Source organism: Hyposmocoma kahamanoa, unplaced genomic scaffold, assembly GCF_003589595.1.
Source record: "Hyposmocoma kahamanoa isolate Upper Pololo Valley unplaced genomic scaffold, ASM358959v1 80, whole genome shotgun sequence".
In the NCBI taxonomy this organism is placed as follows: domain Eukaryota; kingdom Metazoa; phylum Arthropoda; class Insecta; order Lepidoptera; family Cosmopterigidae; genus Hyposmocoma; species Hyposmocoma kahamanoa.
In genome coordinates, this window is record NW_020654051.1 from 8,504,225 (window position 1) to 8,522,665 (window position 18,441).

Below are 18,441 nucleotides of genomic sequence, written 5' to 3' on the forward strand. Positions count from 1 at the left end.
ACGAGAGAAATAAATGTAGGCCATACGAATATTTCTCCCGGCCTGGGAATCGAACCCGGGAGATCTGCGTGGCAGTCCAGCATTGTAATCGTTTGGCCACGGAGGTAGTAATTGTGTAGTAATTGACTGACTGACTGTAGAGCCTGAAAATATATATTACTGTAAAATAGTTTGAAGAGACTATAAATATTTTCAATTTACCAGGTTTAACGATAGTTTCTTTTCTCGAAAAACTTCTTCACGTGAAAAATCTTTAATCTTTTGTATGCGACTCACGGGACGGAAATCGTAAAAAGATAACATGCCTCCGACGAATAAAACTGTAAACATTCAATAACGGAATGCTTTCCGAAAGCCCAAATGAAACACATGGTTTATTTTATACTTTGACAGACCTTGAGGACTTTGTTTGTAGATAGAGTTATTATTCTGTTGCATGTTTTCACCGTTTGAAGTATTAAGACAAGTTCGTGTTTCAGAATGTTGCGTGTGAAGTTTTGTGTTATCACTTTGTTTTAGAGTTATAGGGGCGTTTAATACGTATCGTAATTTAGAAGATAATTGATTTTGTAAAGTAATTTAATTTCAGAATTCTCTATTTGTAAAATTAAAGTAAGGATAAGACTTGATGTTCATTTTAAAAATTACTCATTTAAGTTATAAGCTTTTGTCAGTACCTATATGGTCACGTGTTGAAGCATGCTGACGGTTTGTACTGGCAGCTGATTGCTTATAGTGCAAATTTCTAATCATGTTACGGTGTATAGGTGTTGGTGATTAGAGGACGGATGCGGCGGGCCAGGCGGCGCCGGTGTGGGGGGGCTGGGCGCGCGCAGTGACGCGTCGCCCTGTGCGCGCGCGCCGCGCTAGCCGCCTGCTAGCGGCCGCGGTGCATGTACGCGGCGGCGGGCGGCGCCTCGCTCGCGGGCCGAAAGGTAATTTATCCTCATTCTTATTAAGCCGGGTACATCTGTATTCTTCGTATTATCGTAGTCTCTCCAAATCCAAATCTAAGGAACTCGGACCCACTTCGGATGTCCCTTGTGCACTAAGTCCTATTCGATTCCGAGAAAATACGTATATCCCTTGTACACCTAGAGTTAAAATAATCCCTGTGACATTTCGATGCGAATCGGATATAGTGCGTAAACGCCCTAACCGCTGCATGTTATGTTACCAAAAATCATAGTGTGTACGTGGTTATACACTCTCAACAGAGTCATTCTCTGACATTACCCACGGTCAATTTGTTTTTTGCACTTGATGAAGCCAAGTCTCTGAAATGACAAACATAATCCTGTAGTAATGGTATTCCTTAACATCTTTCTGTAAACTTAAACCCATTTTAGCACACTTATACATGATCCGTAAAAGTGTCTAAAATGTAAAACAATAAGTGGGAGTTCTATTCTAATATACGCGACTTTAGACTGGAAAAAATGGATTATTTCAAATGCTGTGGTTTATCAAACGCAGGCGCGCCAGCACGGCCGCCAGCCCGCGCCGTCGAGCCCGAGCACCCCCGTCCACCCCGCGCCCACCGGCGTCCGCGCATACTCCTGCCAGCACTGGGAATCTCGCCTACTCGCGCCGCCGTCAAACGTCCACCCGCCCCGCCCCCTCTCTGCCCTCTCCGAGCCACATTCGCCATGCGACGTCGTCGAGGTATACTTACATGCCTGTAAATGTCGTGTCCATGTCTCTATGTATACTAGTTTAAGCATGATTGTAATTAGCCATAAGTAATCTGTGTGCTGTGTGTATTTTATCATTTTATAGCGGTTGTTACAACTTGATTTAGGTCCATAGATACCTGTAAGTAGGTACTTGTAATACCTTATGTTAAAATGTATGTAGGTACGGGTTGTTTTAAAAAGCATGCGTATGTTTAGGACGTGAGACAATGCAACTAGGTTTTAGTGTTTGTGTCGCTGATCCGTCACCTTTTAATTCCTAAGTCCCTTAAAGCTCGCCACGACTCGTTGGTTTTATGTTGAGCAGTATATAGTAGTGGTGCGACAGTCAGAAATAACATGTGTTACTGGAAAGTATTATTTAGTGAAGTGTCAAAAGTGGGCCGGCCATGAAAAAGCGACACCTAGGGAAGAGTAGCGTCCGATGGCAGGTGTTAAAGAACCAGAGACTGCGACTTGATGTGCGGAACGAAACATGAGTGACAGTGCTACAAATTAAACTATTTAAACAAAATAAAATATACAAAACAAAAATCGCCAAATTGCGCTTGCTTCCATTATTCTTTTCACACAATAAACATATCGTATTATAAGATAACGACCACTGTAATTAAAAAAGGTTCAATTAGCTATTAAAAAATAAAATATAAGTAGTTTCGCGCCTTTCTCGTGCCTATCTTTACTCAATTCTAAAAAGCATTCTACAAGTGAGATATATCGAAAGTAATCAATTCTGTGATGGAACTAACGTAGAGTGATATCGATGTTTGAATTGTACATAAAAATTGTAAGTCTGTTTTAAATTTTAATAAAATTTACGCTAATAAAAGTAAAATTAGTCGCGCTAGCCTTAGCGTTAATTTTCCTAAAGCTAAAATCTAAAATCGCGAGTGTTCAATTTAAAACTTTACTCATAAAGTGATAAAAGTGACAATTACAAAAGAACAGTGTTGATAAAAATTTGATACGTCACTGTAAAATAGTGCTCGCGGAGTGCTTCGGCCGTGTGGCCTGCCGGACGCTTCTTAGCCGGTGGCTGAGTTTCTTGTGCGCGGTTCACACGGCCACAAAACTGGCAAGTATGCAGGCAGCTCTTATGCTAAGAGCCAAATCGAGGGAGAGAAGAAAACAAAGGCTCAAGAGAGGGATCAAGCAAGAGCTACCCAGCAATGTCGCCACCAAGGGTATCGCACCGTTCCCTCGATATCCTCCTGCTTCTTGGGTATGTCGTAGTTGTGTAGATTGATGTTGGCCCAGTAGTTTGTGTTTTTTGCATGGTAACATGTTTTGAATAAAAACAATAAGTTTATGGTCACAAAATAGTCAACAGCACAGTGATGCGATCCCAGACTCCTAAGGTAGGAGAAATGAATCGCGTTATCGATTATATTCAATTTTTTAACATCTACTTATTTCGTGAAAATGAACAATAACAAGTAGTGCATAATTATTAATACAATAATCGAATACTCAGAAAAAATTCCTTCGATCCGGCCGGATTCGAACCGACGTCTTCTAGCATGCCGTGCCAGACGCTATACCAACACGGAACGAACCAGCGGACCTCACGAATTTATCTGTGTGTTTTTGTTGTCGCGTCTTTGTATTTGGTTTTTCAACGACTTTTTGGTCGTAGCGCACTCTATGAGAGGTCCGCTGGTTCGTTCCGTGGCTTAGTTGGTATAGCGTCTGGCACGTTATGCTAGAAGACGTCAGTCGAAGGATTTTTTCTGTATACTCGATCTTTGTATTAATAATTATAAGAAACTAGTAGAGTAATTGCACATAAAAAATAATTGAATATCAATTCAATAATAATTTAAGTAGCACATAAGTTATCAAATTTAGCCGTAGCGTGGGTAGTAGTTTGTGTGTAGATGTAAGTTTGGGAGTAGGATTGTGTAGGAATTGTTTGTATCGTATATATGAAAAAGAAGTGAACTTAACGGTTGAAGATATTAAAATGAAACCCGGTTCTCTCTGTTACACTCCAATGCCTCCCGCAGTTTTCATATATCTATGCATAACTCACATTGTTTTTATTTTAATGGGAACAGTGAAATATAAAAATGGACCTATAGTTTTGAAAAGCAACCAAGCCAAGCCAAAACGAAAATGTTACGGCGAAGAATGGCACAATGCAAATCGCCAACAATTACTTTGAATTAAAATATACTTGAACGAGTATAGTACAAATGCTACCGAAAATGTACATTTTTTCGGCTTCTTATACTCCTACTCCTTGAAAAAACATTCCACTGAGCGCGGCTCGTAGAATCGAACTTCAATTCTATTTTTCAAATTATTTGATTGGATATTTAGGACACAATCTAGATACTTAGGACCGTGTTTTTCATTTAACTAAATATACATAATTCACTGCACATTTATGAAGACTATACAGAGTAATTTGTAAAATGCTAACAACCTCCCAGAACTCTATTTAGAACATAAACAACAAATGTTGTTCTACGATTTTTAATAATCCATCAGATATTACCTACATTCGTACAAAAAAAGATCCCTCTAAATGGTGATAACTCTGTGCGGCAACAAAATATAGCGCTAACATCCAATGTAGGAGCGGGGAAGAACTTGCACATTTGAAAGTACTACCTTACTACCAAATACAGAGCTAAAAGTGTCAGATAGTAAGTACGACAAGAACTAAAATAATTTTTTTTGGTAATTTTATTATCTTTTGTAAAAAGTCATAGAAAAAACAGGTGTATAACATATTAAAATGAAAAAAATATAGTTAAATGCGAGTTTGTTATTATTTTACAAATAACATTGTGTATAAAAATGTTTTTAATCAAGCTCTAGGTAGATTTTTTATGTTTAAATGTTACGTTTATCTTATTGTTTTAACACTAAACTACAAATTACATTAATAGCTGGGTATACTCCTCATAATGAATTTTATTCACGAAGGGAATACTGACCACCTACATAAGTAATACAATTTATATTTATGATAAGTTAAATAGACCATCACCTTTAACCCTTATACGTCGAACGGGTGTAGTGCATCATATAAATATTTATTATATTTATATTTTAACCTAACCCTCGTTTAATATAATTTTATTTAATACAAACTTTTTCATATAACAATTCACTTAATATAACTAAGTTTAATATAAACTTACAATATATAATTTCATTTTTGATAACAATAATTCACGCATATTAAATAACAATTATGAGGTGTAAACCTCAGTTCACATAACTAATAGATTATTAAACTGAAATGAATTTTACCTAAAACTTGTTCGGAAATGCAATGCAATACGAAAGGGGCGCACATTATAGGTACAGGTAAATACCTCATAAAAATTATCTTAATTGACAGCATATCTTAATTAGCAGATATTATATATATTATATCTCATTCGGATATATTATAGATATTATATCTTATTTTAATTAGCATATATTATACTCGTTTTGCGATAAAATGATTGTTAAAAGAGCTTGACAAAACATTCTTATAAAATGTGAATATTATTTATTATAAGAGAGATTTGTGAATTTAAGTCAGGAAGTGAATTTAGTCCAATCGAAAATTATCTTAAATGAGCGTATATATTATGCATTAAATATTACGTTACTAATATATATAAATTATTATATTAATATTAATATGTATTAAAATTACTTTAATTGATTTCCACACAAATGAGGCGCACCCACGTCGAACTGCTGGACTTCACGTTCGACTGAAATATATACATAAGAGTGTATACATGCTTTATACAGCTCGATAGGTTGTACCAGTTTATTATGTACGATGTTTGTGCAGCGCGATAAGTGTGAATGTAGGCATGTTACATATTCTATTAAGTTGAATACAACCCGTTGTTTACAACTTTACAACGTTACAACTCTAGGTGCTAGCCCTTATGTAGTAAACTTCAAGGGTGTTATACTCATATGTCTAGTCCGGACTAAAATTAGAAATAAATACGTGTCCTGACATTTTCTAGTTTTTCCAAATGTTTGCTCGCGATTTATTTTCCGATCACTTTTTCAAATTCAGATTGCAATACAAACTGTGACTCTATTATGATTTTGAATAAAAAATGAAAAGGATAGTTGACGTTATCTGGCCTTAACACAGGAACAAATTTCGCATAACTCACATATTGATATAATACAGTAATATATAGTAACACAAAGAAAAAGTCGCCTAATTAATTTTATTGTACTATAATCCTTCTATAATAAGTTGCTGAATCTTTCGTATCATAGGTACATACCTGCTGCTAATCATGTGTGGGAACTGAACTATAATTCTTTTCTAATCATCCTTAAATGTCTATACTTGGTGACATTTTAATTTGACAATATTTTTGTAGGTTATTATACCCATCAATACGAACAGGTTTTATTATGAGGAGCGCCCTAAATCACAAGATAAATTACACATGCTCTGTACTAAGGATCTAGTCGACTAAAATGCCTTCCGGATTTCGCACAGTCAACAGCACTTAAAATGAAGTTTATGCTACTTACGTTAAAAACGGTGCGTATTTCCAAAAAAACCACGTGCATATTCAAGTTGGCAAGTAGTTAGGCAATGATATCATCCATCTCATGGGAAGTCCTGACAAACGCCTGTAGATATAGTGTTTTCGACAATTATTAATCAAAAAGCTGACAGTAATTAGTAAGAACAGTGGTTTAAATAGCAAACCCGGCTAAGTTTGACAGATAATTAGTAGAAGCAGTGGTTTAAATAGCAACTCTAAACCGGAAAGACAGAACATCAATACCAACGCGCTGTGATACGAACCTCAACAGCAAATTTCAAATTATTCTCAATCATAGAGCTTAGAATTTTTATACAATCCTGGTAAATGCGTTTATCTTTCAAACTAGTCGAGTACTTTTCGCATATAATGGAGAACGCCTTCCATTGCTCTGCCATTGTTTTCACATCTAGAGCTTCAACTATTGCACCAATCTTCAAATTGATATCCAAGAGCTGTAAGGAAAATGTATTAATATATATGAATGAAATTAAATATTCAAAGATAAGTTAAGTAAATTTCAAGTATTGAATTAAGATCTTACTAAGGGTTTTATTACGGTTTGTAGATAGGCTAGTAGCTCGAAACCAGTCTATCAAATAATATAAAGCCCTGGCATTGACTGTATATAGTTACAATTAGTTATACTGTGATGTTTCTATACGTATACATGTGTTTTCTGCCAGAAAAACTATTTGCGTATGATAAAAATGGAAGTAAATTTTTTTTGCAGTTAATTATCCCAGCCTTCCTTCGCATAAAATTAATAAAATAAATAACACAAGCGCAATTACAGTCACAAATCACCAACAAAAATATACCCGATAGTGAATACTGTAGGCTGTTGACTGCTCGATACTCGGCCGAAGAGTTGATCGGGTCGTTTGACCGCGAGTGTGCTCGTTCAGAACGGTTGGAGTATTGATACCCTGCTGCCCCCAGTGTTGCTATTGTTGAAACCCGAAAATACCCGTAATGAAGGTAATGATGCAAAATTCAATTGTTTCTTTTATTATACAATCTCTGTTGTTGTCATTGACTTACAATTAAAAAATTATATGGACGTCGGGTCCGCGCTAAAAAGTGTCCGAACTTATAGGGCGTTAAAATCGTATACAGAGCGTCATTCACGCTTTAGTCTTCGTTTGTTTGACTGACAGCAAAGCAAGCAAAATTAGGCAGTACTGCGATGACATTACAATTTAAAAGCTTTTTCATATTCCTTTACATGTCACTACGTTTAAATAGGTTGACTTGGGACATTTTTTTCGTGGTTTTTGTATTAGACCCGTCGTCCATTTATTTGTAAGTCAATGGTTGTTGTACGTAATTATTTCCATCTGTTCTATTTTTGAATGCGCCCAATATCACTTATTATAAAATTAGTTTAAAAAACCTTGGTAGCCCTAATACTTTAAATTACCGCTTCTCAAGCAGATGACGTGAGTTCGAATCCGGTCTCGCCCCTCTGAGCTTCCCGGAATTTACGTACGTATATTTAATTTGTATTTATATAAATAATATGTAATTTGAAATTTATCAAGAGCTTTTCGGTGAAGAAAAACATCGTTGAAGAAGGTTCACAGTCCTCGGAAAACGCATGAAGTCTCCAACCCGCATTGGGCCAGCGTGGCGGACTATAGTCTAAACCCGTGCCCAGCAGTTGGTTGATGGTTATAACATTATTAAGAAGCAATTTTTCTCTCAGAAAATCGATTTGCAAATAACCCAATGTAACTTGTTATAGTATTTGTGGAAAGCAATTTTTCAGTCAGAAAAAACGATTTGAAAATGCAGCCAACATAATTAATTATTTATAAAAGCATTCAATGCCATGAAAAAAAGGCACTCGCTTTCCGAGCATGAAATATTCTAATTCATAAAATAAACATAGGTACTTGTAAATAAGCGAAACGTAATTGGCAGATTTACATAGCTAATAACTACTATGCATTACTGAAAACGTTACGTGGTTAAAAATTGTAGGCTTCTGAATAATTTTAAGGTAAATGTAGGTAACTGGTTGGTAATAACAATTACTTAAATACATGCAAATTGAAATGACGTAAGAATTTCAATTTCATGGTCTTTTTAGACCTTATTATACGTGAACACAATCATACCATGTATCATGACTTTAAACTAGGGAAATAATTTTCGATGCTATACACAGGGTTATTTTTTAAAATATTAAAACTTCCCATGGACTATAACTACATATTACTAGCATCATGATCCACGAGTATTTATAATTCATCATATTTTACGTTCTTACAAAAATCGCTATGGCGATAACAAATTATATACAATCGCGGGAGCGCGGGGGTCGTCGAGGAGGACGCTTGTACGTTTGAACTTACTACCTTATTAACAGATCTATACTTACAATGAAAAATAACAGAAAATAACCAAAGAATAAAATTGGCATAGCAACTTAATTTTTTGGTTATTTTCTGTTATTTTTGTAAACAGTCATATTTTCGTGAGTCAAAAGTTCGTGAGGTCCGCTGGTTCGTTCCGTTGCTTAGTTGGTTTAGCGTCTGACACGGTATGCTAGAAAACGTCGGTTCGAATCCGGCCGGGTCGAAGGAATTTTTTCTGAGTGTTCGATCTTTGTATTAAGAATTATAATTTCACATAAAATATAATTGAATATCAATTCAATAAAAAAATTAAAAAAAACAGTCATATTTATTTACTAATATTATGCTCCCCGAATTTTGTGAAAAAAATAAACAAAATTCGAATAAAAACAAAAAAAACTAATTTTATGAAAAAAAAAAAACTAAAGAAAGAAAAGAAGCGAAGATGTCGAAGATTGAAATTCAAAAATAGAATCCTGAGCGTAGCGAGGGTTTCAAGGCACGAGATGCAAAACAACTTTACTGCCGAACGAAACACACAACTTTTCACCTCCCAATAGCGAGGAAAATGGTTACTTATATAAACTTAAATAAAATTACTTATCGTTGTCAATATAATGTCAACAATATTAAGAATAAAATATATCAACGGTATTATAAATATATTACTTACATAAATAATGTACAACAAATCGCGTGGTTGAACGTGTCAAACCTTATGTAGCCATAGTTCCCCAAACTTTTTGGCAAACTTAATCAAGATAAAAAAATTCAACGTCCACCACCACAGAAAATATAAATCGAAAACACGTATTTTTTATATTAACACAAAAAGTCACAAGGAAAAAATGTGTATAGTGTAGTTTATGTAGATAGGTAAAGTTTTTTTTCCATTGTGGTAGCATCCCCTGGACAACATCAACGCCCCTCAATTGCTTCAGAAGTCCTAGGACTCTTCAGTGCCGTCTAGGGGGTGATACGGATCACTTTGGGAAACTATGTTATACAGGAAGATGTCATAATAATATATCAAGAATGTTGTGCCACGCAGCTTTGAGCTGGCATGATCGGAAGTACCTATAAATGCAAACGTTTACATATGTAAATTCAGAAAGGCGTAATGATAATACATAATTACTTAACACATTTATTGCCCTATGAAATGCTTTATTCTATAGAAAGCTCGAAGATAGACTCTGTGGGCTCCAGGGGGCCTACCACAACCTCTTAAAACAATATTACTTTAATCTTACATTGACTTTTCGTACCATAACACGCTCAAAGTAAGCTTATTTGTAATGTTAAAACTATGATGTTTTATTAGCAGCTTTGTGACTATTCATACACTCAGTTCGTACCATGACGCGATTTTAACATTAAAGTAATATTACTCTTATGTCAAATTTAGCAATCTTAAAATAGTTACACGGATGCAATGGAAACAATATTATTTTCAGTTTTACTGTCTTAATATTGATTTGTAATTATTAAAAGTTAAGTTGAACTTATTTGTTTACATATACCTCTTCAATATTTTGTTTATTTTTCATTTAATGGCACATAGAAAATAATTTCTCGTGAAATAAAAGTACGCGATGTTCATTTCGTAAAATTATGACAGCGCCATTTATATGCTCCTTGGCGAAACTAACAGTTGACACTAGACTATAGTTCCGAATTCACAATGTGATTATCAAGACTCAGCTTGTTTTATTTATTTTTCTTCATGAAAATGCGGAATAATAATTGAAAACAACGTAATTTTAATGGATTTAATTATTATATACTTTTCTTTTTTTGGCAGTTAAAATTCTCTGAGTGTAAATAACATTAAGTACTTTAACATTATACTACAATAACACGATTCGGAACATCAAAAAAGAAAGAGTTGGCATTATACAGTTCATATAGCGTTATTTCTTTGCTATTTTTTAGTAAGTAATAGACAATATTGGGAAATCATTCGTTCTTTCAGTCATTTTAGCAATAATACATATCTTGGTATGACAAGTTTGTCATGGTACGAATATGAGTAATATTATAACAAGCTTACTTTAAGTTTACATTGAAATAAGATTGTTTTTGGAAAGGTTTATAGTAGGCCCCCAGGTGTCTCTTTAGCTGTTTAAAGGAGCTTAATAATTCCGCCCAACTAACGTTTATTAGATGTTGATGGTTGAAAGGTGAAAGGAAAACAATTACTGGTATAACTCTATGCAACGTATGCACTAAGTTATTAAAAAGAAAAATATAATTTTATTTCTTAAAGCAAAACTGTTCGATTAAAATTTACATTCCTTTTCTCAAACAATGCGTAAAAATATCATTGAGTATGTGTTATGTGCTAGCTATATACTAATGTCACACCGAGTTTCTTTAGATTTAGTGAAATAGTACTAAAACTACAGTGGTTATAGTTAGAGAGCAGACAAATTTTCAAAAAACTAAACTTCTGAACTATTGATTTTTGCAAAATTATTATATATTAAATTGGCAGTTACGCCATCCTCTACTTAATAGTACATTGTGTTGCAAGGGCTGTAAGTCAGCAGTTGCGAACAGAGGGACACTCAAATTTAACGACCCGAATGTTTGTAATTGGTTTTCCGCCCAATACGTGTGGTATACAATGTTTTTCATCACACGGGCGTGGAAGTTAAAAAATGTGTTGTATTTATATATGCCATGATATCTATGAATAAGTTCTTCATAAAAATTATAAATGGAATGAAATGGAATGTATTTACAATCGTTGTAATAAATAATATTAAAAAGCCCACTTCGCGACGCGAGTTTCTTCCGATTACGGAGTTCAAATTTAAAAAATAAAAGATTTTTGAAATGGTCACTTTAAAGGCAGCGAATAAACGTCAGAATATTGAAGGACTTCAGACAAAATGGCCGAACAGAGAATACTTATTACAATACATAACGATTTCCCGCGCGAAAGTGTCGGAAAATTAAATTCTTCAAGAAAAATTTAAATCTCAGATTTAGCGATATGGCTAATTAGCGTAAGGCGTCGGCTCAATTTATATTGCGGCGGAAAGGAATATAAGTGAATTTTTATAACTATATTGTGCATAGCGTAATGAACTTTATAGTGATTGTGTAACGTAGACACTAGATGCGAGCCAAGAATCACGTCACGTGTCTTCCGCGGAATTCTCGCGCATGCTCGAGAATGCTCGCGGATTCGCGAGAAATCCGCGGGAAGTGGCGCGTAGGCAGGCGTAGTGTGACGTCAAACATCGACGAGATACTACAGCCTCAAGGCTACGTCTCTGGAATGCTCGAACATTCGCGTGAATGTTTGATCATTTCAGCGACTGCACTTCCATTCGATTCCGTTCTGCTGCAGTGTAAATTGTGCCTTAGCCTGTCCCGAGAGACAAAAAATGTAACAATTACGTGGGTTTGACAATAATAGCCTAGTTTTACAAGTAATTGTCTACAATTATATGAGTTTAGATTTTTTTTGTACGTAACAAAACGTATATTTATTTGAATTGGGTGTTCCAATTTATGGCGAGGCGTTGCAGAATAACTGCGAGAGCTATGCTTTTTAATGTAACTTTTTTTTCACCTGGGCAACCCATCAGCAAAGTCCAGTGTTACTACGGGTTTGACACTGTATTATAGTACCATAACTTTTAATCGAGTAGGGTAACTGATGGTTTCTTGCAGCTCATTTCCGTCGCCACCACGAGGGTTGACTTAGCAGGCGTGGGAACGTCGAATGTGGACAAACTATCGTTTTGACTAATTTATTTTAATAATATAGTAACTTTACGCTCGAATCGTTTACAAGAAACGCTATTAGCGGTTATTATAACTTGGAACGTGTTTACAGTTGGATTTTTATAGGATTCAAATCGACATATTGTTAGACAGAAAGTGATAACCGCCGCTTAAATGTAAATGTTTACTTGTGATAGTTCTGACTCTTCCTATACTTCAATCCGGGTAACATGTCTAGCCGAATATTGCACAAGCTTAGTAAAAGTACAGCTCCTCATGAAAGAATTAGTCCAGAAGTACTGCCACCTTAGATTTTTGCCGCCAAGCAGTAATGCGAGCGTTCCTGTTTTGAAAAGTAACGGTGCTGGTGAAATTACAGGTAGAAGGGTTTTATCAACTTATGTCTCAGAGCTTTGTGATTTAAAGCTCTGAGTGGCATTGCAACTGTTATGGACTGGCGTATTTCTCACCATAAGATGCACAACTTGTTCGTTCCGTCACTTGACAACATAAAAAAATCCTAAAAGAATGCCACAGGTTGCAAAAGACTCAAAATTGCAACTATATTCATCAAGGCGTCGTCAGTGGATGGTGGAAACCCACGAAAATGCGCCAAGGCCTTAAAAACTGTTAAAGGTCAGGTAGATTAATGTTATTATGGCCATATTAGATAATACTTTGATTTGAATTCGATGTCAAGACATGTGCACTGGTTAAGAACTATGCCGCTCTTCATAAAACCTTTAATAAAACATAGTCAAACCTGAAAACTTCTCGCGTACGTTTCATTATAAATATGAATTAATAGTAAAATATAATAGTCTAGATAAGATTTCCGTTGTGATAACACCACTGCATTACAACTGCTCGCTACAGGATTAGCACAGTATATCTTTTTTCGTAGTAAGTCAACTATAGTAGAAAAAAAGCGAAGGTAGCAGAAAGTAGAATTTTAAAAATAAAAAGACATGGAAGAGTAGTTATTAAATTTTTAATGAGGAGGATTTATATTCGGGATTGTCTACTCTTATATACTTACAATAACATTACATTTTGTACTCGATATTTCGTGTCATTTATTACTGTAAGGATCAGCAACGTTAACTATATTGGTCATAATTTCTGCAAGACTATCAATGTAATTAAATAACGTAAATGAAAGCTTCAACAGCATTAAGCTATGGTACAATACGCTTTCTAAGTGTTTTATATTAACAAATTGTACTGCAAATAATCAAAAATAAAAAGATTAATCAAATTAAGTAAATATTTCATTAGATATATGAAAGCAAGACCACAGTTAACACTGAAATTAACAAATGTTCACTAGCTGAAGTGCGTGCACTGTGACAATCGCTTGCACCAGTGAAACCACGCGAGGGTAGTGACACCGTGTCAAGGCCTCGCTATGCAGATGCCAATCTGATCGATCGATCTGATGACTGACAAACTCTAAATCAAAGTGCCTTCATAACCTTTAGAAAAAGGCAATGGAATTAAATACTTATTGAACTACTATGAATTGTAATAAATATAATGACATACGAAAAAATTGAAAACGAGCTAATTTTCGACTATATTTGGAATTCAAGCAACAATTTTAGTAGCTGTTTTTCCCTTGTAAACGTTGAAGTTTCTCATAAGACATTTAAACAGATGGAAATTGATTCAAGAATTAATTTTATGTGCAATAAAATCGAGTACCGTTAAACAGACACACGCATTGCATTTCAACTGCAATTTAACTGCAAATAATAATAATAAAATTTAATTTGTTAAGGCATTATTAACCCGTGTTGTGTTAGCTGTTATACTTGAATGTGTTACTACGTGTACACAAACAATAGAATGGACAAACAATATAACATTACCTATTTGTAATCCAACTGATAGCGCAGTGATCCGTTTGCCATCATGATCAAGATGCTGTTGGCGCTGGCTCGAAATAGAATTTGAAATGCTGTTTGAATTGGAGTTAGTACTAGTAGAGCTCCTTGTGAAAGAGCTTATCCAGGGAAGTAGTGTGTAGTGTGAGTATTACTGTGTGACGATGTTACCTCCTTACATCGTCATCCCACCTTCTTATCACCTTTTTTCCGATTCTTGGCCAGTCATTTTTAAATTTTAAATCGTTCTTTAATAATTCCTTTGACTCGCCATTCTGAATTTGTTTCGTTTCATGGCCTCCCTGCGCGATCGCGGCAGCGAACACGTCTACTCTTTAATTTTTTGAACCGTTTACAAATTACCAAAAATCTCTTGTGCGATAAACATTTTAAAGATCACAAATATTAATAAAACGGGACCAATATTTATAGAACTAGATTTATTACTACTATTTCTTTATCCTTTTAAATTTTGAACTTTAAACTTACCAAGCAAGATGTATGGAGGCTGCGGAGGCTGTGGATCCTACTACTCTCCTAGCTTCATTATAATCCATAGGACAAGCCAAAGCGGTACCAACAGGACTCGCTAGCAACACGCTTTCAACTGTGTTCCGGTTTTGAAGGGTAAGGGTGCTGGCGAAATTACAGGCACATCAGGGTGACGGGCGCAGTGGCAGTCCCCTCAGATCTTTGCGATTAGAAGCTCTGAGTGGCAATGCAACTGTTACGGACAGGCCTGTAGCTTAACATCAGGTGCACGACTTGTTCGTCCCGTCACTTGACGTTATGAAAAAAAAAGAATTGTGTTTATGCAGAACGTCAACTACACTGCAATGGACGAACACCACCAGGAATAAATTAGAGTGCAGTTGTTCCGATTACATATCAAATGCTATTTAGCATTTGCAATGCTGTTGGAATGCAACTCATATGGATAGGCCCTTAGAAGAATCATACAGAGGCGAATGCTGCACCCAATTAGGTTAATTGATCGGCACCTTATATTTAAGTTCTTGTTTCATTTATTCCACTTGTTATGATTAATTATTTAAAGAGTTAAATACAAAGTATTAAAACAGTAAAATTATTACAGATATAGACTAATACCTTAACGTCTCTTGAAAAATAAAAATGTTTAGGGGAACGAGAATAGTGACGTAATCGCACTTCGATGTTACTACTCTGAATTATCTAATAATTATGAGTTATAAAAAGCTCTAATGGGAACTTAACACGCGCACTGAGTCAAGGTCCAAGGGTTTCGCACCAGATGTCCTGAAATATGAACAAACTTTTTACGTTAAGCGTGGGACTTTGCGCTTTTTTTTGTTGTAATATAATAATAACACGTCGTGTTAGTGAGGTGTTTTTCTAGGCAAGTTGTAAACGCTTGTGACTATACGACTGCTTGAACCAGAGTGTCGATATGTGTTCCCCTTGTACCTTCTCCAGGTTATACTAGAAAGCGAGCGCTTGAGTTATAAATTCAACTAGTCTCTGCAAAGCGGAAATTACGCGACCAAGATTAAGGGCGCGTAACTTTGCTTGATAGTGACATTGTAAGCGCCACATGAGTCCGCAATAAATATATTGTGGACTCATGTGGCGCTTACAATGCCTTGACTTATTATAGTGAAATCGTATTTGCGTGAGTTTAAATTCACTATCGCTTTTATAGCTGATTTGTTACTAAACGAAGGTTGTAACTTAAATTTGCTAATAATCTCTCCTTCTATTAATAGTTAATGTTATTATTTTGCAATCCATACAATTCTGAGTGTAGGTCTCCTCCAAAGCACTCCATTCCTTCCGATCTTGAAGGAATTAATGAATGGAATATTCCTTATTGCACATTATAAAATTGCAATAACGACATCGTTAGCTAACTCTGTGATATTTACATTACTGCAATATGCAACATGCGGCCTTATTGCTAAGTAGCAGTTTCTTCCAGGGAACCGTAGGGTACAAATTTAAGAGTTGGAAAGGTGTGCCTTCCATAGGCTTCTTTGGCTTGTTCCTTCTTCATCCAATTTTGCCTCGCCATTTTGACAAGGTCGTCAGTCTAGCGTATCGGCTTCTACCCCATTTGTGGTCTTGTCTACGGTATACATTGTCTGCCCATTTCCACTTCTTTTTTTTATGAAACCAAGTGACGGGATGAAGAAGTCGTGTTCCTGGTGAAAAACGACACGCCTGTCCATAGCAGTTGCAGTGCCACTCAGAGCTTCAAATCGCAAAGATCAGAGAGACACTGCCTCTGCGCCCATCACCCTGGAACATGAGTTGACATATCCCATGTGCCTATGATTTCATCAGCACCCTTCCCTTCAAAATCAAAACGCAGTAATGCTCACATTACTGCTTGCAGAAATACGTAAGGTAGCAGTACTTCCCTGGACGAACTCTTTCACACGGAACTCTACTGCTACTAAATATCTTTCTACTGGCTAACACCTTGGCTGCCTCGATAATGTTCGTTCTTCTTCGGATCTATTTATGCCTGAATCTGTCTCTGGTTGACCTTAATCTGGGTGGCTTTAATCAATTAATAATCAATACCCACCGCTATTACCTTCCGCACATTTAACTACTCGCAACTGTCAATTACGCCTGTCGTTCACACGCCGAATTACCTCAGACACAATCAATTAACTCTCAATTCAGGTGTCCGTCTCTTGTATGATTATTGACCATAACTGGTGGAAGTCAGGTTAGGGTTTATTACTCCACTACCAACTGTTATAGACAGGCGTGTTATGTAACACCGCGTACGACTTGTACGTCCTGTCCCTTGATATTGTAAAAAAAGGTCATAGTGTATTACCACCAAATTATCTTTCCAGATGAAACAAGTAATAAAATAAACTATGTTTTAATCAGAACATTATTGCGAAAAGATATATCAATATTCAGAGCCCCAAGTCTGACTGTCAGTCAGTCTGTATTGAGGTACGATAAACAACTGTACATAGTGAGTTATACAGAATAAGAATATCGGTTTAGCTAATTGTACAATCAACCACATCATCCACAGATTACTACGAAAATATGAAATTTTCAATTGAAGCATTATCGCTGGTGTATTTTTTTTTAAAGTACAATGCTGACAAAGAAAGTAAGCTTAAGAAACAAACAAGTTTAATAACATTGCTAAGTACAATTAACAAAAAAAAAACAGTTTCACAATCCACTACAGTGTCATACCCATTGCTTCAGTAACCGCCCTCTTAAATTTGTATTTAGACAGATTAAAAAATTCTACTTCCAGCACTAGCTCAATGTTATTTTCAAATAGTCGCCTTAGAGAACCGCGTACACCAGAATTTTCTCTAGCGGACGTGAGTGCAAAAAGTCCATAACGATGAGAGCTTCGCATATGCGTATTTCTCGGCACCGAGAAGCACAGGGCATTCGTTAGCTCACTGCAGTCAAACACATGTGACACATTCCATGTAAGGTCATTGCTTGAAGGAGAGTACGCCTTGACGCAAATCCTGAATATGAAAGAACTTCAACAGTTCGTGGTAAGATTTATTACATGTCCTATACAGTTTAAAACTAATGGCACGGAGATATTTGCGCGGAATTCGTTCAATGTCATCCCTGTGTTTCTTATAAAATGGATCCGAGATGGAGCTAGCATTTCAAGGTGTGATCGGTTCAGACATTTATATAAGCAGATAAATGTAGAGAATTGAGTGAAATCAGACCCAGCTCTAGTAATTCCATTGAGATTCCACTGAGATTATTACTGAAATTTGTTATTCTGCTAAAATCTAGTTGCAATGCGTCGGCTAAATTCGTAAACCTCATAAACTCCATTAATGAGAACTTTTGAGTAGGCACAAAAAACAGTATTACTAGAAATAATTATAATATGACAACTATGATTACACCTTTATTTTGTACCTAAAAAGGGTTTAGAAATTATATTTTCACCTCACTAACTTGGAAAGGCTTTCTTTCTTATAATGACACGTTTAAATACGTTATTTGTCGTACATTATTTATGTAGTATAAATCCGTTGGTATATTTTACTCTTATTATTGTTGACATCAAATTCACAACGATAATTAATTTCAACTGTTTTTCTTTCATCTATCATTTTCCTCGCTATAGTGAGGTGAAAGGTTGTGTGTTTCGTTCTGCAGCAAATTTTGTCTTGCGTCTCGTGCCCTGATACCCTCGCTATGCTAAGAATTCTATTTTTGAACC

The 18,441-nt window shown here is 35.7% G+C and overlaps 1 protein-coding gene across 2 annotated transcripts in view; it reads left to right on the top strand.

Annotated features, from left to right (window-relative positions):
* The first annotated feature begins 804 nt into the window (after positions 1–804).
* Positions 805–18,441, top strand: part of LOC113233742 — a 61,390-nt gene continuing 43,753 nt past the window's right edge. Inside the window, exons 1-2 of one of the 2 annotated variants that reach the window (XM_026468930.1) lie at positions 805–935; positions 1,477–1,681. In XM_026468930.1, the coding sequence (XP_026324715.1) occupies positions 894–935; positions 1,477–1,681 (247 nt within the window). In that variant the 5' untranslated portion in view covers positions 805–893. Of the gene's footprint in view, positions 936–1,476; positions 1,682–18,441 lie in introns of those variants that run through there. The other variant, XM_026468931.1, reaches the window with a different exon arrangement.